Here is a 26902-nt window from a genome sequence, read left to right on the forward strand (position 1 = left end):
CTTAAACTTAAGAGGGAGAAGTGTGCCATCGCCACTAGGCAGGTGGACTTTCTGGGTTACAGAATAGACGCCTCTGGCATCCACCCCATTGAATCCAAGGTGAAGGCCATCCATGAGGCACCCACACCCACCAACAAGACTGAACTTCAAGCTTTCCTGGGACTCCTGAATTTTTACGCCTCATTCCTCCCACACAAGGCATCTGTTGCTGAACCATTACATAGGCTACTAGATAAAGACTCACCCTGGCACTGGGGACCCAAGAAAGCCCATGCCTTCAAGGCAGTCAAATCCTTACTCACATCAGAAGCGGTTCTAGTTCAATTCGATCAACGTCTTCCCCTGGTCCTGGCTGCTGACGCATCCCCTTTTGGCATTGGGGCTGTCCTGAGCCACAGACTCCCCAACGGTTCCGAGGCACCAATTGCTTTCTTTTCTAGGACCCTTTCTCCTACCGAGAGGAACTACAGCCAAATCGATAAAGAGGCCCTGGCTGCAGTGGCTGCAGTTAAGAAGTTCCACGAATTCTTGTTTGGCCACCACTTTGAGTTAGTGACTGATCACAAACCTCTTTTAGGACTTCTGTCTGGAGATAAGCAAACTCCGCAGGTACTTTCACCCAGAATGACCAGATGAACCTTGTTCCTGGCCGCTTACTCATTCAAGTTAGTACATTGTCCCAGCAAGACCTTGAGCCACACAGATGCCCTTAATCGCTGCCCCCTGCCAGTCCCAGTCGAAGACCCAGCGCCTATCCATGCCATTTTTGAGGTCAACGAACTCAAGCTTCCAGTGACAGCCGAGGACATCGCGGCCCACTCGAAAAAGGACAAAATCATCGCCCAGGTTCTGGACTGGGTGGGAAGGGGGTGGCCGGATACTCAATGTACAACTGATTTTATCCCTTTTAAAAACCCGCCAGCAGGAACTGTCGAAGTTACAAGGTTGTCTATTGTGGGGAACAAGAGTGGTCATCCCTGCATCCCTTCGAGTGCCCATCCTGAAGGTGCTTCACGAGGGTCATCCGGGCATCGTAAGAATGAAGGCTCTGGCCCGCAGCTAGGACTGGTGGCCCGGCATGGACGCTCAAATCGCCAACTGGGTAAGCTCTTGCCAACCTTGCCAACAAACCAGGGCTGCCCCTCCAGCTGCCACGCCCACCAGATGGGGGAGTGCAAACGCCCCCTGGTCCGGCCTACATGTCGACCTGGCCGGACCTGTGCATGGCAGGACTTTCTTGGTGGTTGTGGATTCATACTCCAAGTGGATTGATGTAGCCTTACTTCCCACAACCACCACCCAGGCGATAGTTAAAGCCCTAACCCATTTATTTGTCACCCACGGGCTTCCAGACACGCTGGTTTCAGACAATGGCCCACAGTTCACATCGTGTGAATTCAGCATGTACACTGCTAACTTGGGCATCAGACACGTCCTTACAGCACCATTCCATCCCGCTAGCAACGGGATGGCAGAGAGGGCAGTTAGGTCAACCAAGGAGGCACTCGCCAGGTTTGGCCAGGAGGATTGGCACTCTAAGCTGTCTCGTTTCCTGCTCAGCCAGCACACTACACCCTGCACCACCACCAACAAATCTCCTGCTGAACTCCTAATGGGAAGATGCCTTAGAACCACCCTGGATGGGCTACACCCCCACTATTGCCCAGACACCCCTTTAGGGTCCGACATCTGGTCAGAGACTTCGCCCCACAGACCTATACGCCAGGAACTATGCGGGGGAGCCATTGTGGGTGCCGGGACAAGTCATGTCAGTCACAGGTCCCAGATCCTACAGGGTCCTCCTGGAGGATGGACGTTTGTGGCGAAGACACGTAGATCAACTCAGAAGGCGGCGGATGGGCGCGACAGATACCACCCCGTGCCAACCTACCAGCACCAACGATGCCTCACCTGCGCCTGATGCAGATCCCCTGCGGAACCTGGTTTTCCCTGATGAGCGAGAGGGCTGGATGGAGAATCCGAGTCTCCGGCCGGAGTCACCGATCCAGCCACCGAGCGACCCAGTTGACCAGCCAGACCTCGAGACTCGGTCGGGCCAACCTGAGCAGGGGATTTCACCAGCACCACCGGGCTCCACACCAGAGCAAACCCACGCACCAACAATCGCTGAGGCACGTTCCGAGAACCAGGACTTGCCACCGGCCGGCAGTTCACCCGAACTGCGATGCTCTGGTCGCCAGCGAAGACAACCCACGTATCTACAAGACTACGCATGTTCTCAGCTGGGGGAAAGGAGTGTTATGTCTCTGGGACTGGTTGGAGTCCCCAGCCAGGTCCGCTGTTTGAGCGGGAGCACCAGCAGCTCCTATTGGTTGGCTCCGTTTGACAGTCGGCTATATAAGCCGGCTGTCGAGCAGAGCCAGCCGTTGTCGCCCGCTAGTCTGCAAGTTAGCAAGCAGACGCGACAACCCTTTATTCATTGCAATAAAGCCTGTTAGTTGTACGCTCTGGTCTCATGCCTCTTCCTTACCATCGCTCTACAACAGAAAGCATGTAAAAATGCAAGCAGAAAAATAGGGACCTCTTTAGTGGGACGTGTTCCATGCCTTTGGAGTTTAGTCATGCTGGCCACATGATCACGGAGACATCTTCAGACAGTACTGGCTGTTCAGCTTTCAAATGGACATGAGCACCACCCCCTAGAGCCATAAATGACTAGCACGTATGTGCATGGGGAACCTTTACCTTTACCTTATATACATGTGTGTTCTGTCTCACTTGTGACCATGAGGTGAGAGTCCAAGTTTCCAAAGGAATATAAATAAACAGACAGGACCAGGAATGACAGAGTTAAAATCCTTTGACTGGAGAAGTCCTTGGCAGTCTTCCAAAAGCTGCCTGCCAAGTCCGATAACAAGACAAGACCATAAATCAAAGGCAAACGCCGCACAGAGAATTTGTCAAAGCTTCTATCCCAAATAAACAAGTTGTACCGAATGAGGAATCAGAGCTAACACGCCCCCTTTTATTTCCTGAGGGGCATGTCAGTCTCTCATCTCAGTCCCTGATTTGACATTTCCTTTTATGTTGCATTTCAGGTCTATGTCTATGTCTTTGCCTTGCATCAAACCAGCATTCCACAGTTTGATCCTTAGCCAGAGGCTCCGCTACGCTCTCCTGATTATCTGCCAACACCTGAGGCACAACGAGGGAGGAAGGTCCTGGGGAGGAAGATGATTCCGAATCCTCCAACAAAGCAGGCTCAAACCTCAGAGCCAGATTCTCCTCTTCCTCCTGGCTCAAGTCTGTGTCCTCCAGCAAAGCAGGTTCAAACCTCGAGGCCAAATCCCTCTCTTCCTCATTGCTTAAGTCTGTATCTTCTAACAAGGCAGGCTCAGACCTCCAAGTCACAACACATATGTATGTATACACACTCTCACACACACACACACACTTTGTAAATTAAAAATTCTTTCAGCTCTTCTAATATTTACTCTCTGACTTTCAATTTATTTGGAGAAATATATACAAGTGCTGCCTTCTAGGCAAATCTGAACAATTTACAACACAGAATTAATTTCATTTGGTGTTATACCTGTGGAATTTTATAGATGCCCAAGACATTGGAAATACGATCAAAGAGTTCAGAATCCATCTCTTCAAGCATCGCTAGCAGGTTCTTTTGTCTTCCACATGTGTAGTTTGAGACGTTCTCCTGTCCCGTAGACAGCACATCCAGCATGGCCTCATAGGTCATTCTTGCACTGAAAAAGTTCTGGTAGATGTGGTAGCCCAGGGTGATGTCAGGTAAGAGCCATGAATTCCAGTTGACTTCATGAACAGCCAACAAGAAGGGAAGAAGGTAGTAGAAGGTGTTTGCACTGCAAAACATCACCTTGTTTTGCTTTATATCAACAATATATGTGATCAACTTAAAAGCAATTGTGTGGGGTTTTTTTTGCCAATGATGTAAAATTATTCAACTCTACAGATAATTCTGCTGTTTTGCAAAGTGATCACGACTATGTGTCTGAATGGTCATCTATTTGGCAACTTGAAATTTTGATTAATAAATGCTATGTCTTACATATTGGAAAACATAATCCGAATGTCAAGTATAAGCTAGGTGGCATTGATCTAGCAAATGACCCTCACTTTGTCAAGGACCTAGGTGTACTTATCTCTCACAATTTATGTTCCAATGGTCACTTTAACAGCATTGCTAAAAAAGCATTAAGAGTTGTAAACTTAATTTTGCAAAGCTTTTCTTTCTGGAAACATTGCATTGCAAATTAGAGTTTATAAAACTTATGCTAGACCAATTTTAGGGTATTGTTCAACTGTTTGCAACCACCACCTGACATCAGTACAATTGAGCAGGTTTAGAAGTACTTCACAAGAAAAGTCTTGCACTCTTCTGTACACAATAGAATTCCTTAGGCTCAAAATTCTGAGTTTGGAAAGCTTAGAATTGCATCGCTTGCAGTGCGACCTAAGTATTGCATCCAAAAATGATATGTAGTAATGTTTTACCTGTAAACGACGTGTTTTTTTTTAATCGCAATAATAGGCGCATGAACAACCGCTTTAAACTCAATGTAAATATTTCTAAACTTGACTGTAAAAACGTATGATTCCTGTAATAGGGTTGTCAAAGTCTGGAATGCCCTATCTGATTCGATTTTTTTTAAAAAACAATTTTATTGGTTTTTTAACAAACAAACAAACAAACAAAACATAAAAACATCAGCTCTCTTCGATACTTATATACAAACAGTGTGTCGGTTGGTTCATCAGTTTTGTGCATTCATTTCGTAGTCACAGTTACAATTACATTACATAATAACTCTTATTATCAATCCAAACTTATATATCCTCATATCATTATTGAAAGAAAAAAAAAAGATTTGACTATACTTTTGTTCAATCATGCCTTATGAGATAACTATAATTTAAGTAATTTATTCTATAACAAATCATATAATCATACCAATTCTATCTTAAGAAAAAAGAAAAAAAACATTTTATAAATGTAATGTCAAGTAACAAAAGAAAAGGGAGAAGAAAAGTCAATAATATTCCCTATTACCTAACATTCTAAGTATTCTATTTTTGTATTTCATCATCCAGCCATTGATAGAAAAGGTCCCAAATTGTATAACATTGTTTATCTTCTTGCTCTCTAATTTCAAATGTCAATCTACTCATCTCAGCACATTCCAATATTTTCTTAATAACTTCCTCCTGCAATGGAATTTTCTCATTTTTCCAATTTTTTGCAAATACAATCCTAGCCGCAGTTAATACATTTACAATCGAGTATATCAAATCTTTACTATAAACATCTGGTAAGATTCCCAATAAGAAAAGCTCCGGTTTCAAATCTATGTGTCTCTTTGTCATTTTTTCCAACCACATGCGGATTTTAGTCCAGTATTTTCTAGCATCCTCACAAGTCCACCACATATGGTAATATGAACCAGGTATCTGATGACACTTCCAACATTTTTCCGATTTGTTCTTAAACATTCTTGCTATCCTTGTCGGGGGGAAATGCCACCTGTAAAACATCTTATACAAATTTTCTTTATAAGCTGTAGACATTGTCATTTTATAATTTTGCGACCATAATTTCTGCCATTTCTCTAAATCAATCCCATATCCAAAATTCCTCCCCCAAGCAATCATAGTTTCTTTAACTTGTTCTTCCTCTAGCTTAATTCCCAATAAGTAACCATATAGTTTTTTAATCACCTTTTCATCAGTACCCGTCAAAATCTTATCTAAATCAGTCTGTTTATCATAAAATCCCTCTGTTTTGGAATCTTCATCATACCTTGAGTGTATTTGCGCATATGAAAATCAATTCATCTGTATACCTTGTTCCTCTAAGTTTTGTATCGATTTAAGTTCACCCTTTTCATCTAGTAATTCCCCATATCTAACTGTTTGGTCCTTTTTATAAATTATAGGATAAGAAAAAGCTTCTATCGTCGATAACCAAACTGGAATTTTCAAATAACATTGTTTTTTTATCTTCTCCCAGTTTAACCACAAAGACTCCCGTATATAATGTCTTCTAAAATAGCCCTGTGTTTTGGTTCCCTTGTACCATAGAAAAGCATGCCAGCCCAACAGCAAGTCATGACCTTCTAATGTCAACAATCTAGTCTTCCTTAATGTTATCCATTCTTTAACCCACATCAAATTTGCAGCTTGATAGTACAACTCCCAATTAGGCAGGCCAAACCCTCCTCTAGTTCTAGCATCTTGCAAAAGCTTTAGCTTTATCCTCGCTTTCTTGCCTTGCCATATATACTTCAACACAATTTTATTTAAGTCCTCAAAATAGTCTTTTCCAAGCCTAATTGGTATTGTTTGAAACAAAAATAAGATTCTGGGTAGAATATTCATCTTGATTGTTGAGATCTTCCCTATTAATGACAATTGTAAGTTTTCCCATTTCTTCAAATCTAGGGCTATCTGTTGTTTAAGTTTAATATAATTATTCTCTTTTAATATACTACATCTTGGTGTCAAATATATCCCCAAGTACTTAACCTTGTTTGTAACTTGAATTTTCAACAAATCTGCCAATTCTTCTCTCTGTCTTAGTAACATATTCTTTGACAAGATCTTTGTTTTATCTTTATTTATTTTCAGACCGGCCACCTCACCATATGTCTCTATCTTTTCCAGCAGCTTCAAGGCTGTTTCTATAGGGTCTTCTAAAATAAAGACTAAGTCATCTGCAAAGGCTTGTAATTTAAATTCTTCCTTTTTGATTTTCATTCCTTTTATAGTTTTATCTTCTCTGATATTTCTATTCAACACTTCCAAAGTCAATACAAATAGCAAGGGAGAAAGGGGACATCCTTGTCTTGTGCCTTTTCTTATATTAATAGAATCAGTAAATTCTCCCTCTATCATTACCTTTGCAGTTTGCTCATGATAAATTGCTTCTATTGCTTGGATAAATCTTCTAGCAAAGCCCATCTGTTCCAATAAGAGTAACATAAATCTCCAATTCACATTGTCAAATGCCTTTTGGGCATCTAAAAATATCAAAGCCATTTGCTTTTCAGGATGTGCCTCATAGTATTCCAAAGTGTCCAGGATTACTCTCATATTATCTTTAATTTGTCTCTTTGGCAGAAATCCATTTTGGTCTGGATGAATAAAACTATTCAAATATTTTTTAAGTCTTTCTGCTAATATCGAAGCAAAAATTTTATAGTCTGCATTTAATAAAGATATCGGTCTATAGTTCCTAATTTGCAGTAGATCAACCTCATCTTTTGGAATAAGTGTAATATAAGCTTCTGACCATGTTTTAGGTATCATCTTCTTTGACATAGCTTCATTCATGACATCTAAAAGTGGAATGCTGAATGATTCTTGTAATATTTTATAGAATTCTGCAGGCAGCCCATCTGGACCTGGTGCTTTCCCATTGTTTTGTTTCTTAAGTGCTTGACTTAATTCCATCATTGTTATATTACTTTCTAGCATTTCTTCAGTCTCTTTAGATATTTTAGGTAAGTTTGCATTCTGTAAGTACTGTTTAATTTTTCCCTCATCAATATTCTCTTTCTTATAAAGTTGTCCATAAAAGTCTCGAATAATTTCCTTTTTTTCTTTATTGCCATAACAGACTTGACCTTGATCATCTATTAACTGGGATATTTTCCTCGACTCTTTCTCCTTTCTCAGCTTATATGCTAGCCATCTACCTGGCTTATTTGCATCTTCAAAATAGTTCTGTTTAGCATTCCTAATCTTCTGTGCCAGTTCTTCTTTCTCTATTAAGTCCATTTTATGTTTAATTATATCCAGTTTCAATTTAATGTCTTTTTTCTGTGGCATTTTCTGTAACTCTTTTTCAAGTCTTTTGTGCTCATCTTCCAGGGCTTTAGTGGCTTGCCTTTTCCTAGCATTCTTTTTTCTTGTATAATCTATTATCAAACCTCTTACATATGCCTTCATTGTGTCCCAAACATTCTGCGCTGAAGTATCTTCTTTTCTATTTTCTTTAAAGAAAAAGGCAAGTTCTTTCTCGAGCCATTGTATAAATTCCTTCTCCTTTAGGGTAGTATTATTTAACGTCCATCTCGATCTTTTTTTTTTGGCCCTTCCATTTAATTGTCAATGGGTTGTGATCTGCCCAAGTACTTGCTTCAATATTTATTTCTTGAATACTAGATATTAATTCCGTTGAGATCCAGATCATATCTAATCTGGACCATGATAGGTGTCTATTTGAATAAAAAGTATATTGTTTGGTTTTGGCGTTTCTTTCTCTCCATATATCTTTTAAGATTAATTCGTCTGTCATTTTAAAAAAGGATTTAGGAAGTATCTTTCTATTATGCTTTGCTGTTGTTGCTATATAGTCTAATTTATTGTCCTCGATTCCATTAAAATCTCCCATCATAATTATATTAGCATAGTCCAGTCCAGTTATTTTCATATGTAATTTTTTATAAAATTCTTCTTGTTTATCATTCGGGGCGTAAATTGCAATCAAAAGTATTTTTATATTATTATCCATCATTTCCACCATTAATATTCTTCCATCTTCATCAGTGTGGATCAGTTTTGTGGGGATAGCCTCTTTAACATATAAGACCACTCCTCTTTTCTTACATTGAGTCAAAGAAGTAAATAATTTCCCTAATTTTGGCTGCACTAACAATTGTTCATGTTGTTTTTTAATATGTACTTCTTGTAAGCAAATTATGTCAAACTTTAATTTCCCTAATTTATGAAAAGTCTTCCTTCTCTTAGCAGCTGAATTCAGTCCGTTTATGTTCATTGTTATCAATTTTTTCTCTTCCATGATGATATTTTATATTTAGACTTGGCGGGTCTCATACATCTTGGTTCACGTTGGTCTTTGATATCCACCTGTCCACCTACTACGCCTTCTTCTTTTTCCATCTCCATTTGTTCCTCTTGGGATTCAGTTAATAAGACCTCTTTTTCTGCCTCTTCCTCTCTCCTTCCCAAAAAATCTGCGTAGAAGAGTTCTGCTTTCTCAACTAAATCAATTCTATATCTCTGTTCTTGCCATATAAACATCAATCCTTCTGGGATCAGCCATCTGTAATTCACTTCCTTCTTCAATAACACTTTGGTCAAAAATCGATATTCTCCTCTCATCTCTCTTACTCTTCTAGGTATTTGTTTTAGGACCAGGATTTCTTTACCTTTGTATTTCAACATCTTCTCTCTTGCCGCTTGTAAAATTTGTGTCTTAATAGATTTTTTAGTAAATCTAATATGGACTTCTCTGGGTAGGTTATTTCTCATCGCATATCTTGTGGAAACTCGGTATATCTCATCTACTCCATCCATCATCTTTTCCTCTGTTGTTTCCAAAGCATCAGCCAAGATTTCTATCATTATTGCAGCCAAGTCTTGCCCTTTTTCTTCCTCTATATTTTGGAATCTGAGATAAAATTCGGACCTCTCCATCTCCCACTTTAACATCCCACTTTATTCTTGTTCAACCACCATTAATCTAGTATAAATATTTCCAATCTTCTCCTCTCTTCGTTTACCCTCTTCTTCAACTTTTTGAATTCTCACATCATACTTCACCATCATCTGTTGGATATTTTCCACCTTTTCTTCAGTCTTCCCTGTTCTTTGTTCAATAATATCTATTTTTGTCTTAAGGTCTTGAATTCCTTGCATGATCATCAGTAAAGTTACTTTTTCTTGTTCTTTATCTTGCTTTGACTTTACCTGTGTTGAACGTTGTCCTCCAGGTGGTGAGGAAGCAGAAGGAGATATGGAAGCACCTGGGGGTATGAATTTCCTACTCATTTTAGGTGGTTCAAAATCTTCAGGTTCTTTCAAATTTTAATCCAATCAAAAACGTAGCCAATTATAATCCAAAGTGGAAAAGTCCAGCAGCAAAAAATCCAACAGTGAGGGAGAGAGAAAAAAAGAAAAAAGAGGGGGAAAAAAGGAGATTCTTCAGGTTCTTCCTGACCCTAATCCAATTATAGAGTAATCCAGGATAAAAAATAAAAATAAAAAGAAGCAAGCCCAGTAATAATAATAATAATAAAAAAAGAACAAAGCAAGAGAAGAAGAAAAAAAGAAGTAGTATCTTCAGGTTCTTCAAACCTTAATCCAATTAGAGAATCCCAATTTAAAAAGAAAAGAAAAGGAGACCAAAATAATCCAGGAGTATAAATAGAAAAAGCAAAAATCCCAATAAAAAAGGAGAAAAAAAAAAATAAAAAAAATTCTAAGGCTTCCCCTTGAAAATAAAGAGTAAAAATAGAAGCATTGCTAAAATAAGAATTTACAATAATGCTAGTGTGGGGGGGGTAGTGGAATTAAAAAAGAAAATTTAAGAGAAAGAAACAACACACTGCACTCTGTTTAATTGTTGAAGGCTTTTGTTATGGCTCACTTCCCTTCAAAGTCAAGCCATAAATATTTAATTGTTGATAGAAATCCAGAAAAGCACCTGTAATAATACTGCGCTCTTCCCTCTATCTTATCACAAGAATGTCCTTGAGAAGGAGCCTTTCATAATTTTCTCCACTTCAAGTAAAACTTCAAGCCTCTAGTTGGCAGTGTTACAAAGTTTCTTAGTTCTCACTTTCCCCCCTCCTCTCACAAAGAGATAGTTAAAGTTCAAAAAAAAAAAAAGAACAAGAGATATAAACATATATATATACAAAAAGAGAAATAACCAAAGTGAGCCTCTAGCCTAGAAAAGAGTTTTAAAAAAAAGAGATCCAAGGGAGAATGAAATATATGTAGAAAGAAAAAAAGAGACCAGTCCGGTTATCTACTAAGTAGCAATAAAGTCCGGTAACAAAAAATAAATAAAAATAAAAGTAAAACCTCGCTTTGACGTCTCCCTTAAAAAAATGCCGCCAATTCAGTTTTGTCAAAAATCACACAGATTTCTTCTAACAGTCAAAGTGTCCTTTCAAACCTCAAAATATTTTTTTAAAAAAGCAGTTTCTCACCCAGCCGACACACTTTCTCTTTCAGCCTCTTCCTTTCCAGAGCTGCCCCGACTTCAGCAGCATGGGGGCTGCCTCTTCGCCGCCAGCAAAAGGGACTTCTCCTGGGTCATCCAGGGACTTTGCGGTGTCCCTGGGATCCACAGGGTATGCCCCTCACAATAACCGTCCCGTTTGGACCGGCCAGGGGCGAAGATATCGGCTGCAATCGTAGAGCTCGATTGCAAGCCATATCGTCTTGGCGCCAGCTCCTCCCCTCCCCCCTGATTCGATTTCTGTGGACCTTATGTCATATTTAAGTGGTCAGTAGAGGGGGGCATGCATAAGTGCAGGAAATGTCCCTGTCATTGTATTTTTTTATTCTCTTATTCTTGTTCTCATTTTTGTTTGACAAATTCAAATAAATAAATAAATAAATAAATCTTCACTTTGAATTTTCATGAAAGCATGTCATGTTTACTGTAACTTTATATCTATATAGTGCAATGCCAAAAAGATAATCAGATACTCATTATTCAATTAAACTATTCCATTTATTTGGACTTCGCAGGTGATAAGACATTTTTGAAATTTCTATGAGAAATTCACACCAGTAGGAGCTTCTTGCCAAAAGAAATATCAGAGAGAGATAGCAAGCTTATAATATCAGGATCAAAGGAATCCTATCAAAATCATCAGAACTGATTCTGCCTATAAATTTCTCCAAATTATGACTTGGGAAGGAAAAATGAGGAAAATTATTCTTATAGTTCAGTAGCCAGGTAAGGAAAACAGTTACAATAGTAATAGTAACATTTTAGTCAAAAAGAACATGTGAAGGTTTCTTACTATTGTAACTGCATCAAGCTGCTTAGAATAAACTCTTGCAAAACCCAAGTGTTTATTTTATTGACTTACCTATTTGCAAAGCTAATATATCATTCATATCAATTCACAACAATCCATAAAATGTAATTAAAATCATACCCTTACCCCCAGGCACCAGACTACATATGCTCACAGCTTGCAACCCTTATTCCTAGCCCAATGCTTGGGGGGAAATCTGTATCTTCCCACTCCTCCAGAATGTTAATAAGGGATGCTACCAAGTGTATATTGTGTATGTTGTGATTATATTATATGATTTCTACCTGTTATACCACCCTGGACATGACTAACAGCTGGATTCAAATGGTTGATTAGACCTTTTTTTAGACCTAGAAATTTGCTGCAGAATATTCATGGCTTTAGAGTTATTGTCCTATATTCTACAGTTAACTCAAGTTAATGAGATTCCTCTGTGACTAAACATTAACTTATCACCTAAAGTCTCTCCCCTCCTTAAATTTGGTTTTTGAAAGGTATCCCTTTTATTTAAATCAAAAGGAACAGGGAAACCACAAAAATGTTAAAGGGTGGAAAGAAACAGTCGGGTAGGTGGTATGAATTGTAGAGTAAATGTAAGGAAGGGGAAGAAACAGTGGGGAGAAAATACAAGAGATCTCACTCTGTTCTAAAGTATTTATTCAATCACTTTATTGGGAGTTACTGCTTCACTATTGTTCATAAATAAATAAAATAAATATGAATAAATAAGTTGCTGACTCCACAGTCCCAAGGCAATAATGTTGAAAGCAGGCAGAACCCATCCAGGCAAGGTTCATCATGGGACAGAGTTTGAAATGCCCAGTGTTGGTCAGTGTTCAGGCTGACACTTGTGGAAGAACTTAAAAGGAACTTTGCAAACTCAGGTCTTACAAAATCATCAATTTCCCCAGGAGCCTTTCCTCTAAACCAAGGGTCTTCAGATTTGGCAAGTTTAAGATTTGTGGACTTCAGCTGCCAGAATTCCTGAGCTAACATGACTGGAGGAGGAATTCTGGGAGTTGAAGTCCACAAGTCTTAAAGCTGTCACGTTTGAAGACCCCTGCTCTAAAGGAAATTGGGATGAGCAATCATGGCTTGCTTTTCTCTCAAAGTGAGGAATAGGAGAAGTGAAATCATTCCTAGAAAAAATATTGGAGCAGATAAAATCAATCACCAGAATCCTGGACATACTGACAATTACGTTTTCAATTGGTGGGTAGGAGTCTTGGAGAAAGAAAATTGGTACAATCGAGCTAAGACTCCAGACATTATTCCAGTAATCCAGTAGTCTCCTGGTTTGTAGTAATGGATCCTTTTCTTCCATTATCACCTCAAATGGACATTTCATCAGCATACTGGCACAGGGAATTAGAGACAGAAGCTGAAGCAGAAAAAGCTGTACATGCAACAGCAGCAACATTTGACATATCCTGCAAGAGATCCTTCCTACAGTTCTTTCTTCAGCACAGAGTTAAATCTCAGAGATCACAAAAGACCACAATTACAGTGAGGAAGGGCAGTTTGCCCCAAAATTTGGAAGTTTTATCTTCCAACTTTTAGACAGCTATTGTATTTGTCCAGCGTTACTCCAACCTCTGCCCTCATCACTGAAGGAGGCAGTAACAAATCAGATTATCAGGTGCTGTCTATCCCATTGGTTGTCACATTGATTGGCAACTAATTGTGGTGGTGGAAATCCCAAAGGAGAATAAATAATCATGATTTTTAACATGTGAAGGGGAATTGGGAATGAACGTTGCCACAAACATCGGCAGTTGGAGAAAAGAGTTTTGTTTGACTCAGGAGAATAATCCTAATTTGAGAATCAAGAAAGGAACAATTCAGGGAAGTTTGATTGTTTTTTAGTCTGCAAACTTATTCTTGAGATTCTAAAGCTTAAAATGTGAAAAAAAAAACTTCAATGTTCTTGAACTAGGTGATGGGCCAGTATCAGTGGTGGGATTCAATTTTTTTTACTACTGGTTCTGTGGGCGTGGCTTGGTGGGCCTGGCAGGGGAAGGATACAGTAAAATCTCCAGTCAGAGGTGGGATTTGCCAGTTTTCCGAATTACTCAATATTTCCGCTACCGGTTCTCCAGAACTGGTCAGAATCTGCTGAATACTACCTCTGGCCATTATACTTCTTTCTCATTCTGTTTAATGTGGATGAGGCCATCTTTCTCAATGAAGGTTATGTACTCCAGAATGGTTAATTCCAGATCATGATATATCGAGCTATTGGAGGCCCCTGTTAAATGTCTTGTATCTTTCAAAATGTGGATGACTATCAGTCTTTATGGTTACAAAGAAGATCTAGTCAGAATTCTCTTGGTGCATTAATCAGAAAAATAGCTTGTTACTGACTTCTTCATGATGTGGTGATATTTTCTGTTTCTTACATAGGGAACCAAGAGATGGTGCTATATCAGTACAGTACCAACAATAACTGAAGGTGAATGGCTAAACAGCATGAGCTGAGCCATGGCCAATGCTATATGATGTGCAGGTATGAGTCCTACTGCTAAGTGTGCATCTTGAGACCTCTCTCCATTGTATCCTCTAAAATCATTTAATGGAATATAAATTAATTAGTTACATATATTGCCTGGACAGTCAATTGCTTCAGGGAGAAAGTTAACCTGAAGCTCAGATTCCAAAGGTGTAGACTCAAGAGTGGGATTCTACTGGTTCAGACTGGTTTGGGTGAACTGCTAGTTCTGATGATCATTTGACACCCACCCACCCACCCCTGCCTGTGCTTTATTTCCTTGTTTTTGAGCACAGCTGATTCGCGCAGCAGAGTAATTTGCTGTGCATCAGCTGTTTTACTCACCAGGGCTGCAGAAGAGGTATGTATTATAGCTAAAAATTGTCTTTTGTATAATGCTGTTTGTGAGTGCCAAGCGTGCATTTTGCGCATGTGCAGTCACCGAACCAGTTGTTACGCTAGATGAATCATACCATCATGTAGACTCCAAAGTATGGACACCAAAGATATGTGACAGCTGTCAGAATGCACTGCTGAGATCTGTGCTATGAGGCTTCCACCAGGTTTGAAGACAAGTGTCACCAAAAACTGATAGAAAACCCCAAGTGGCATGACAAAATCATACCCACAGTTATTACTACAATGGACTTTCAGTCTCATATTGTATTAGACTCTGTACTTTGGAAGGCCACCATCATCATTGCAGTCTTCGTCAGCAAGGAAGACACGGCAACTGAAAAAAACACTAAAAATGGTTTGTTGAAGGAGACAGGTCATTTCCATGGGGTGACCAATAAACAGATGGGAGGTCAAGAAAGAAATCAGGAGTGAAACCAGGAGGATGTAGGTGAGTTTCTGATTCTTGGCTTTATCTACAGGAGTTTCTCAGTATTTAATGAAGATTCCCAGAATAAAGGCAATAGTTATGGTAATGGATAAAGCAATGACAAAGAGAGTCAGGATGATACACAGAATTTCCTTATAAGATAAGAAAATTATAATTTTAGGGACACATGTCAGCATTCCAACAAAATTCTCCATCCCAAATTCAGCACTCTGAGACAAAGTCCATCCAAGTAAGAATTTATTAGAGAAGTCATAAGCAAAGTGAATAGGAAAGATGGTAGGGATGTTTCCAACTTAATCCCACTGCATTTTACTTCAAGCAGCTTCACTATGGAATATAAAATCCACAGATCTTGTACATACATACATACATACATACATACATACATACATACTTCATATGTGTTGCAACCAAAAGTGTGTGACTCTTGCAAAGGAATGGCAGGATTTTCCTGATGTGTTGTGAGGCAATCTTTTGATGGACATGCTGCATGTGGAACACCACCAAGTGAATAGAATAGAATAGAATAGAATAGAATAGAATAGAATAGAATAGAATAGCAGAGTTTGAAGGGACCTTGGAGGTCTTGTAGCCCAACCCTCTGTTTAGGTAGGAAACCATATACCATTTCATTCTTGTTGAGCTAATTCCTGTTGAGTGCTGGGCTCTGGACTCTTTGATTTGGTAAAGGATTGGAGGGAGGAAATGTTTCTCACCTTTGCAGATAACCTTGAAGTGGTTTGACACTACAATGACAAAAATCAAAATCCAGACAATCTAGAATCCTGATTTAGCCTAATGAGTAAAACTGGTCAGTATGTGAATAAAAATATATTGCAATTGCATTTGGAAAAGCTTTGCTTTTCCAGTGCTTTCTGAATGAAAGAGACATAGCGCCGTACACAGAAGTAATTGCATTCGGAGATCATTATCAAGACAAGGTTAGATAAAAGTAGTACTGACATATGACATAGCTTTCCTAATCTGTAATACACTGAAAGACTGACTGACAAAAAGACAAAGAAAAGAAACATGCACACAAAAAAATTTATATATTTATAGGTAAATTTTTAGGTAGAGATAGGTAAAAAATTTCTCCTGTCAATCATGACCAACCCAAGGGGTGGTGCTCATCTTTGATTCACAAATGAAGAGCCAGCTCTATCTGAAGATGCTTCTGTGGCCATGTGGCTGGCATGACTATACACCACAGATGCATGGAACATTGTTCCTTTCCCACTAAACTGGCACCTATTTATCTACTTGCATTTACATGCTTTTGAGTTGCTAAGTTGACAGGACACACCCATACACACACTATGTGTATATGGAAATAGATATGGATATGGACATAGATAAAAAGCAGGAACCAATTTTAATATTCATAAGCACACGATCATTATGACATCAGGTGTCTACACAATTTCCCCCTCAAATCATTCACAGTTGTACACAGTTTTCTTTTCATTGAAGATTGTCAAAAATAACAATTTGTCTCATTAATTGATTCAGAGAAAAAGATTAAAGTTACTCCAAAGTTTAGCTGTCTCTCTGTTTTTCTCTTTCTCAGCCTCTCTCATCTATCTAACTCATTTATCTATCTATGAGCGATCTTAGATTATCCAGCCAGAAGAGACTAATCAAATATATTTTTGAAATTAATTTTTTTAAAAGCCTGAAAATAAAACATAATACCAACCTATATAGCAACAAAAACACACATTATTAGCCATAATCTTTAATTTAGTCTAAAACCATATCAGAACATCTCTGGTAACAGTTTATCTGGCCTGGTTTCAAAAATTGTATTAATGTCATTGATGATAGTTATGATTTAACATGCATTCAGATTGTAACAATTGAAGAATATGATTAATTGAAAGAGTTTGAATTGTTTTAGCAACTTTATTACTCAATTATTATAATTCAAAATTCACATGGAATGAAGAAAGATAAGCGACAACATGTAAAAGATTACTTCAAGGTATGTGATTTTACACTGCATGTAAACTGAACAGAAAATAAACACCAACATAAGGAGCCTTAATGGGTTTTCATCATTAGATATTCCTTGGTGTTCATGTCAGGTCTCAGTGTAATAATGTAGCATTTGGGGATAAAAATGCAGCCCAGTAAACCCAGGCTGGAGGCCAGGATGGAGAAGATCTGCACAGCTACCATGTATTTCCCTTTGGTGCTCAGGTAGGTGGGGACAAAGGAGATCCAAACACTGCAGAAAACCAGCATGCTGAAGGTGATCAGTTTGGCTTCATTGAAGGTCCCTGGCAGATTTCGAGCCAGAAATGCCACCAAGAAACAGATGGCAGCCAGAAAACCCATGTAGCCAAGGGCAGTGTAGAACATGGTCACTGAACCTTCGTTGCACTGCAGCAGGATGTGTTCTGTCTGGGAATGAAAGTCAGAATCTGGGAACGAGGGAAAGATTCCCAGCCATGTCATACAGATGCCTACTTGAATACCAGAGCAGGATAAAACAATTGAGTGGGCCAGACCCTTCCCCAGCCATTTCCTCATCCTGCTTCCTGGCTTTGTAGCCAGGAAGGCCACCACCACCATTACAGTCTTGGCCAGCAAAGAAGATATGGCAACAGAGAAAACAATACTGAAAATGGTTTGTCGAAGGAGACAGGTCATTTTCATGGGGCGACCGATGAATAGAAAGGAGGTCAAGAAAGAAAACAGGAGTGAAACCAGGAGGACATAGGTGAGTTCACGGTTGTTGGCTTTGACTATGGGAGTGTCTCGGTATTTAATGAAGATTCCCAGAATAAAGGCAGTGGTTAGGGACAAAGCAATGGCAAGGAAAGTCAGGATGAGTCCCAATGATTCTTCATAGGATAAGAAGCTTATGCTTTTGGGGACACACTGATCCCGCTTCTTATTGGAATACTGGTCATCTGGACACTTTTCACAATGGGCTGCATCTGGAAAAATAATTGGTTAGTGTGTTTCTGTTTCTGCTGCTGTAGGAGCATGAAAACCGCATCAGAAATCTATTACATTGTTTTCAAGGAATAATATAATATTTCTGCCCATGGGGTATTTATATGACACAACATTAGTTAAAATAACCAACAGCCTTTTAAAAAGCTAAAATTGAATGTGATTATCACCTCTCAAAACTTCTCCTCTTTCCCAAATCCAAGTAAGAAAGTAACACCTCAATAGATTATTTTAATGCTTGCATCATCATACAAAATTCAGAGATAGTGCTCAATCATTGAAATGTTTGTGGATGCCTTCAAGATGTGTAATGTTTTTTCTTGCTTCTTGATCAAATACCCCAAAAAAGCAATAGAGAATTTTGATTGTATCCTTGTTGTTTTTGAAGCCACTGACTGTACCTTCTTGCCCAGAGAATGTTCCTTCCATACACAGAGAACAGTCGTAGCAGCAAACTGGGGCTCCCTCTCTCACAAGCTTGGCATAACCTGGGGAGCAACTTTCTGTACATCTTGAATAAGGCACCGTCTAAACATAAACCAAAAGATTTATCAGGGCAATATATAAATTAGAGGCAATATATAAAGAGACATGGTGGGTCAGTGGCTAAGACGCTGAGCTTGTCAATCAGAAAGGTTGGCCGTTGGGCAGTTTGAATCCCTAGCACCACATAATGGAGTGAGCTCCCATTACATGTCCCAGCTTCTGCCAACCAAGCGGTTCGAAAGAACGCAAAAATGCAAGTAGAAAAATAAGGACCACTTTGGTGGGAAGGTGCCAGCATTCTTTGCACCTTCAGCATTTATTCATGCCAGCCACATGGCCATGGAGACGTCTTCTGACAGTGCTGGCTCTTCAGCTTTGAAATGGAGATGAGCACTGCCTCCTAGAGCCAGAAATCACTAGCTCGTATGTGCAAAGGGAACCTTTAGTTTTCAACATAAACCACAAGATTATTATGAATTATAAAAGTTTACTGAAATGAACTGGCTTCCAGAAGCTCAGGAGCACATTGAGCAAAATCTGTTACGAAGTAGTGGCATGAACTTTAATTACTCTATTTGCAAGGGGCAAATGAAGAATCATTCTCTTTCCTCTATCAATCTCCATTTTACATTCCCAAACAGATTCATTTTCTTATTCTTCTTTCCAAAGGAAAGAAGTTCCATTGCAAAAGGTGTTTCTCCTTAGAGCATGTATGAGAATGCCATAACTTGTATATATTCTTTCTCCATCTTAGCTTTCTCAGGAAACCTCCAAAATCTAGCTTTCTCTAGAGTCCCTATCTTTGTCTCCTACAACTGATCATTGCATCATCATTTAGCTGCCCTCATTTCCCTCACCACATTCTTAATGATATCTTCCTCTTATGCAATTCAGTGGGCTAAACCCTTCCTATTTTCTCCCAAAGGTGCTTTTTCAAAAACTGATCTTTGTTTTCCCTTGAAGATGTTTCACTTCTCATTCCAGAAGCTTCTTCAGTTCTGACTGAATGGTGGAGTATGGAAGGATTTGTATTCCTTGCAGTTATCTGGTCGTTTGTAGTCTTTCTGAAAGTTGTTGAAGCCTCTTGGAATTTATCTGTGCCCTCAGAGTCATGTGAATAGTGTAAATGGGTATGGAACCTTCCTGCAATTGCTGAATATATATCCTGCTGACAACACAGTCTTTTCAGCAGATCCAAATTCTTCCAGCAGATAAAATCCTTCCATCCTCCATCATTCAGTCAGAACTGAAGAAGCTTCTGGAATGAGAAGTGAAACATCTTCAAGGGAAAACAAAGTCCATGTCCCTTCTGAAAAAACACCTTTAGCAAACCATGACCTGGATGACTGAGAATCTCCATAGGCATTCTGGAGTTTCTGTTACTTAAAACAAGATCATTTCATGTACTATAAATTATAGCAACATATTCCAGTTCAATAATGTAGATTGCAAATTCCGCAATACAATGCAGCAGGTTCCAGTGTGTGACAGATTATTGTAAGACCTCTAAAGTAAAATATATCTAATAAATTAATGAGGCTTTAAGTTCTCTTAGTTGGAAGTTATCTCAATTGGCCTCAATAAGAATTATTTCTGAGCTGAAAATTTACACATATGGAGATAAATAGAAGAGCAAAATCCAAGCAGCCTCAACTACTTTGTTAAATAAAGTTGGCCATTGGATGGCACTTTGATTGACAGAAATCTTGACTTCTGAAGAGGATTGGCTTTCTACACTCCCAATTTTCACCCCCGCATCTGATTTGTTCCGAACTGATGTCCAGTGCATGATATCAAAGTCACCAACAGGAACTCCATTTTCATCAAAAGAAATCCCATCTCTGGAAATATTGTGATGTTGGAAGTTCCTCAGGAACCTATGAAGCTGCAGAAACACAAAAAAAGCTATTACAATTTGAACTTTTATTCAATGTTTTTATTGCTCTTATTCTGGATTGGAGGTACTCAGAATAATTCAACCTCTTCAAATCATCACTACAGTCTGAGAGATATTTCATTGGCAGCTTCTTGCAGTCATTCTCCAGGAATTTACAGCTGTTTGTTAAATATTTATCTCACATTCTTGAAAACATGGAATAGATAACACCACCATCAGGTGGCTTTGTAACTGGCTGACAAATTATATTCAACATTATATTCCTCCTCTGAGGAACCTTATTTACATGGAGTGAAGAAAGCAATGGGGTATCCCAAGCTTCCATTTTAGGCCCAGCACTCTTCAATGTCTTCAAAAAGGATCTAGGTGAGGGAATTGAAGGGGAACTCATCACATTCGCAGGTGACACTAAGCTGGCAGCAATAGGCAACACCCCAGAAGACAAGCTCAAGATCTAAAAAGTTCTTGGCAAATTGAATATAGGCCCCTACCTAACAAAATGAAATTCAGCATAGATAAAAGGAAGGTTTTTCACTGAGGCAAGAAAAATCAATAGTATAGGTTACAGACTATGTGAAACTTGGTCCAATGCCAGTAATTGTGAGAAAGGTCTTGGAGTCCTAGTAGACAATCACTTAAATATGAGCCAACAATATGTGGCAGCAGACAAAAATGCCAATGCAATCCTAGGCTGCATTAACAGAGTGATAGAATCAAGATCACATGAAGTTCTAATAACGCTTTTCAAAACCTTATTAATGCCATATTTAGCATACTGCATCCAGTTCTGGTCATCAACACAATATGAAACTCTGGAAAGACTGCAGAGATGAGCAACAAGAAATGATTAGAGGGCTGGAGGATAAAACATACCACGAACAGTTACAGGAATTTGGTATGTCTAATCTAAGGAAAAGAAGAACTGGAGAGACATGAGATCATTTTTCTAATATTTGAGGGGCGTCACAACATTTCCCAGAGTACTATTAGGCAAGACAAGAAACAACGTTTGGAAATTAACAAAGGAGAGAAGCAACGTAGGACTAAATAGGAATTTCCTAACAGTGAGAGCAATCAACCAAGCTTGCCTTCAGAAGTTGTTAATGCTCCATCACTGGAGGCTTTCAAAAAGAGACCTGGGCAACCATTAGTCTGAAATGGTATAGGGCGAGGGTCTTCAAACTTGGCAAGTTTAAGACTTGTGGACTCAACTCCCAGAATTCCTGAGCTAACATGACTGGAGAAGGAATTCTGGGAGTTGAAGTCCACAAGTCTTAAAGCTGTCAAGTTTGAAGATGCCTGGCATAGGGTGTCCTGCTCGATTAGTGGGTTGGACTGTGGGATCCTTTCAAATTCTATTATTCTGTTTCATGTTCTGTGTTTTGCAGTTTCACCATCACAGCCCATCTGAGGCAAGACCATTTGCAGATATGGGAAAACTTGTCATGGGAGAAGATGGAGAATACAATTTTCCATCAGTCCTGATCAAAATGAAGTTAGCGGAGTTTAACTTTGGGCTAGGAATGTAACAAAAATTGCAGAATGATGTTATCTCTTTCAAAGAGTAGATATGGAAGCGTATCCATTAGTTCAGGAGATGTGTGGATGAACCTTTTCTTGTCCCCAGAAGAAGCTTTGATTTATACCTTGTTGCTATATTACAAACTTTTAGCCAGCAAAGTCCAATTTTAATGCAGAAAAAACAATCCAGCTGAACTCCTTAGCTTGGAGACTAGATGACTTTGTGATCACAATAAAGGGTTGAAGATTGTTGGACTATTCTGATGCTTGTGTCGAGAAAACCCCAATTTGAAAATAGCCAAGAGGAAGTAATGCAGACTATGATATCAGAAGCCCAAACAGCAGGCCAAGTAACCACCCAAGGCCAAGCTAACCGCAGCCCCAGATGCCTAAAAAACAAACTGACAACTGAGTTGAAAGCAGCCCTTTTGACTGATCCCTGGTTTGCAGAGTATCAAACTGATTTGACAATGAATGAAGTACTGGCTTGGAAAAGGACAAAACTTTATGTACCTAATAATCTAAGACTAATAGTACTAAAGCGTAGCCATGACTCACAGTTGGGGGGACACTTTGGTTTCTTAAAATCCCTGCAATTAGTCAGAAAACTGTTCTGGTGGCCAAAAATGAAACCTGATATTGAAGACTATCTGAAAATCTTCTCAATTTGTGCCACAATGAAACACAGAACTGGGAAAACCCTTGGCCTCCTTCAACAAATATCTGAACCAACAAAGCTGTGGGAAGAAATCGCAATGGACTTTATTGTAGAATTACCTGAGAGTGGAGGGAATACAGTTATTTGAACTGTTATCAACTTATTCTCTAAGCAAGTCCACTTTACAGCCTGTAAAGGACTACCTTCAGCTAAAAAGCTTATAAAACTGTTTGTGAAGCATATCTATAGGCTCCACGGAGGACCTCATAGAGTAATCTCAGATTGAGGCATACAGTTTACTGCTATGTTCTGGAGGGAGTTTTTAAAGTCCATTGGGTCATCCCAAGGGCTATCCTTAGTGTTCCATCCTGCATGCAATGGGGCAACAGAGAGAGCGAATGCCATCATTAGATGCTATGTAAATTATCAACAGGAAAACTGGGTGTAGCTGTTGCCATTTACAGAAGTTGCTTACAATAACACAGTACATAGCAGCCCAGGCTTGACCCTGTTCCAAATCAACACCGGCATGGAATTTGTCCCTATGCCAGAATTACCTATGGAACACCCAACATCCATGTCTTTAACGGAATGGATGGATTCATTAAAAAAAGGTTGGGAAGATACAAAAAAAAAACTTTGACTGAAGCTGCTGAGGAACATAAAAAGCAAGCAGATAAACATAGATCCCCCCAACCACCATTTAAAGTAGGGGACAAAGTGTTTTTGTCAACTAAATATTTCAAATTGAAACTTCCCAGTAGGAAGTTAGGCCATAAATTCTTAGGTCCATTCCCTATATCAAAAATAATCAATCCAGTCATAGTCCAATTAAGTCTTCCCCAACTATTGGGGAAAATACACTCAGTGTTCCATAGTAGTTTATTGAAACCAGCTGTAGGATCAAATCTAAGACCCTTCCCAACATCTCCCCCCAAACCTTTGATCGTACAGGGTGAGACACATTACGAAATTAAGAAAATCCTTGATTCTAGATTGTACCAAGGGATGTTACAGTATTTGGTATTATGGAAGGGTTACCCTTTGTCAGAGGCTATGTGGGTAAAAAGTTGGGATGTACATGTAGATAGATTGGTTAACCAATTCCATAACAAATTTCCTGGCAAACCAAAGGGTTTGGAGGGGGAAGAGAGGGTTAAGGGTATTGCATTAACCCCTGGTTGTCTTTTGTTTATTATCTCTTTAGGAGGTGAACTTCTCAAGGAGGGATGCCTGCCAACTTTGGAAGTCATATTTCACACTGTCACATAGCCTGAGAAAATGGGAGGGGGTGGTTTCAATTGAGTAGTTCTAAGTAGACAAAATAAAATTCATTTCTTAGTTATTAAGTGTGGCACAGCAGAGAAAAGGGATCTTACACTGGGACAGATCATGATTGGTCCATGTGATGTGATGATGAGAGAAAAGGGGAAGGATCGTAGTTTGGGGCATTGTGGGAAGTCTGGGAAACTTTTAGTTTCAAGATTCCACAGATGTGTCAGGTGCTATTCTAATAAAGGTACTTTTGAGATGATCGCTTGTTCAGAGTTACTGATTGGAATGGAGGTTTGCTAGAATAATGACAGCTTGCTTAATTTTGAAAATTACATTTTGTCACCATAGAGCAATTTCTGTCACAAAAGCATCCCAAACTAGCACAGGTTGTTTAACTTTGGAAGATTTTTCTCTATCATCTCTCTCTAATTTGCTGTCAGGGTTAGAGGCAGGACTCTGAGGCAAGCAGGTTCCTCAAATATCAGTTTTATTGGACATATCATATAGGCATAGGCTGGTGAAAACTGACTCTAAATGTTCCCATGGCTTTCACTTAATTAAAAACAAAAGTTTTCCTCCCCTTTCCAAAGAATCAGTCACATGGTCCACAAAGGTGTCATCCAGTTGCCTGGTGACTTCACTCATCCTCCCTCCAATCATCAGTGGGAATGTCCTTTATTCCCAGGAGAAAATATTTTGTTTTGACTAGAAAACCCCAGCTATCTTTGTTCTTCCCTCCCTTTCCCTCAGCTCCAGGGTGGCAACATTGAAGCATCAAAATGGCCTCTGTTAGGTCAACTTCAAGATTGACACTCACTCTCAAATACCACTAACTGGGCAACTGCTCTTTGGAATATCTCACCTTTTCTACTTCTAATTTAATATTGAGAAATTGGAAGGGGAGAATCAATGGAACCTCAAAGGAGAAGACTTACCTGCCATGGCTGTACAATCTGGGATGGTTGATGGTATCCAACTTGCATTCTCCTCTTACTCTGTTGGGAGGAAGAGACAGCACTGAGGACCCAGGCCACAATTTGAATTATTTGGGAAATACTGGAGGAATCCTGAGACAGGATTCTTGCAATCACATCATGGGGCGGGAATTCCCAATTCTCTTTTTCTCTGCATTTTTTCCAAACTTTCTTCGATAACAGAGGACTTGAATAGGAACATTGGAATGCTTCCTTTCCATACAATACGACCATAGATACATAAGATGTAAAGTCGTAATACTGAGTCCTCCTCTTTGTCTGGATGAGGAAGGAAAACAAAGCATGTCTATTTTGGAGATCAACCCAGAGATCAAAAATACTTACACTTAAAGCTGTCAAAGTTGTTGCAATCCACACCCTTCCCACCAGGGTTGTATTAGTCCTATCAATTATTTGTATTATTGCTGCTAACATTCCTGAGGCCTGAACATCCAGTTGGCATACTATAATTTTTATTTGACTCTCAATAAGAGAACGAAACATTTTCCTTTTTTCTTGCATGAGAGTTTCTCCAGCACTTGTTTGCACATTTGCTTCTGGGACAGTTCCTGAGAGGACAATGCAAATCCCATTTTTTAAGGCAAGAACTTCCAAGCGTCTTTTGAATTTTTCTCCTTTTTCATTGTCCTGAGAAAGGAGGCCAATCCACGTCCAATGGAATTGCAGGAGCAGCTGGACAATCGCTGAGTAAGGAGGTTCTTGGTTTGGGGTCATCCGATATGAAAAAGGAAAGTGATGGTTTTGCTTGGCCACCTGGTTGATGACACTATAGTTGATCTAAGATAAAAGAGAAGGTACTGGTAGTTTGTGCCAGTTTTAATGATGAAAATCAGATGGTAAATTAAGGGCCTTCTCCCACTAATGAGAGACGTTTCAAATGATAACTGCATGAATTAGAATAACAGAGTTGGAAGGGACCTTGGAGGTCTTCTAGTCCAACCCCCTGCCTAGGCAGGAAACCCTACACCACTTCAGACAAATGGTTATCCAACCTCTTTTTAAAAGCTTCCAGTGTTGGTGCATTCACAACTTCTGGAGGCAAGTTCTCCCACTGGTTAATTGTTCTGACTGTCAGGAAATTTTTCCTTAGTTCTAGGTTTCTTCTCTCCTTGATTGGTTTCCACCCATTGCTGCTTGTCAGTTGCTTTGGAGAATAGCCTGACTCCCCCTTCTTTGTGGCAGCCCTTGAGATATTGGAACTGCTATCATGTCTCCCCTAAGAAAGCGTTTTCCTTAGATTTCACATTCTTATAGCTTCACCATCATTTGAATAAGACACTTAAGCTTCTCTGCCAGTGGAGCAGCCTCTTCTGGAGCTCTGGAGATCTTCAAAGAAACAGAAATGGGAAATGGGAGAGGGTGGGCTTGAGCGGCAGTGGATATATGCTTTTCTCAGAGCTCCAAGGAAGACACCAATACCCCAGCAGTTGGATGGTCCCAGTGGACCCAAACTGTCCCATAGAGATGGTAAGTGAAAGGTGTGCATCCTGTCGATCCCAGGGACATCACAAAGTCCCTGGTTGATATAGGAAAGCTCCTACAGTCCAGCAGTGGAAGGAAGAGGCCATTAATCTTGAGCTGCTAAGAACCTGTGCCAGTCTCAGAATGGAAAAAGAATAGAAAGAAGGTGTGTTGGTATGTGTGAGAAATTCTTACTTTTAAAAAAAAAGATAGAGAAGTATACCAAGTGAAAGATTAATTTAAAAAAGAAAGAAGACAGGAAAGTTAAGGGCAGTGACAAACGGCAGGAAGCTGTCAAGTTCATTCAGACTTTTTTTTTGAAAGGAATATTTTCTTTGCTTCTTCACTTTGAATAACTGGACTGGACTGAACTTAAAAATTAAGAAGAAATTAACCTTTTTTGTTTTTTAGTTTAAAATCTCTGAAGTACTTTGTTCTTTTGACTTTTATTCACTTTCACTGTTTAGAATACATAGATACAGTGTAACTAAGATACAAGTGCAAGGAAA

At 39.4% G+C, this 26902-nt stretch overlaps 1 protein-coding gene across 1 annotated transcript; it reads right to left on the reverse strand.

Annotated features, from left to right (window-relative positions):
- Positions 1 to 17179: 17179 nt before the first annotated feature.
- On the reverse strand, positions 17180 to 25646 carry LOC148126760 (vomeronasal type-2 receptor 26-like). Its single transcript, XM_087923141.1, has 4 exons — positions 24873 to 25646; positions 20244 to 20471; positions 18502 to 18628; positions 17180 to 18081 (listed from the first exon to the last, which is right to left on the reverse strand). The coding sequence occupies exons 1-4, from the start codon at positions 25644 to 25646 to the stop codon at positions 17180 to 17182; spliced, it is 2031 nt and encodes a 676-aa protein (XP_087779267.1).
- Positions 25647 to 26902: the final 1256 nt, after the last annotated feature.

The sequence above is a fragment of the Pseudonaja textilis genome, chromosome 2, assembly GCF_049901715.1.
Source record: "Pseudonaja textilis isolate UNSWEBS1 chromosome 2, rPseTex1.2, whole genome shotgun sequence".
Classification (NCBI taxonomy): Eukaryota; Metazoa; Chordata; class Lepidosauria; order Squamata; family Elapidae; genus Pseudonaja; species Pseudonaja textilis.

What these genes read in the sequence shown, in the direction of transcription:
- LOC148126760 (XM_087923141.1), bottom strand. Translation starts at nt 25,646, where the DNA reads ATGACCCCAAACCAAGAACCTCCTTACTCAGCGATTGTCCAGCTGCTC. An exon ending in AGATTGTACAGCCATGGCAG is followed by an intron (nt 20,472 to 24,872) that starts GTAAGTCTTCTC and finishes GTGTTTCTGCAG; the next exon opens with CTTCATAGGTTCCTGAGGAA. An exon ending in AACATTCTCTGGGCAAGAAG is followed by an intron (nt 18,082 to 18,501) that starts GTACAGTCAGTG and finishes TTATTTTTCCAG; the next exon opens with ATGCAGCCCATTGTGAAAAG.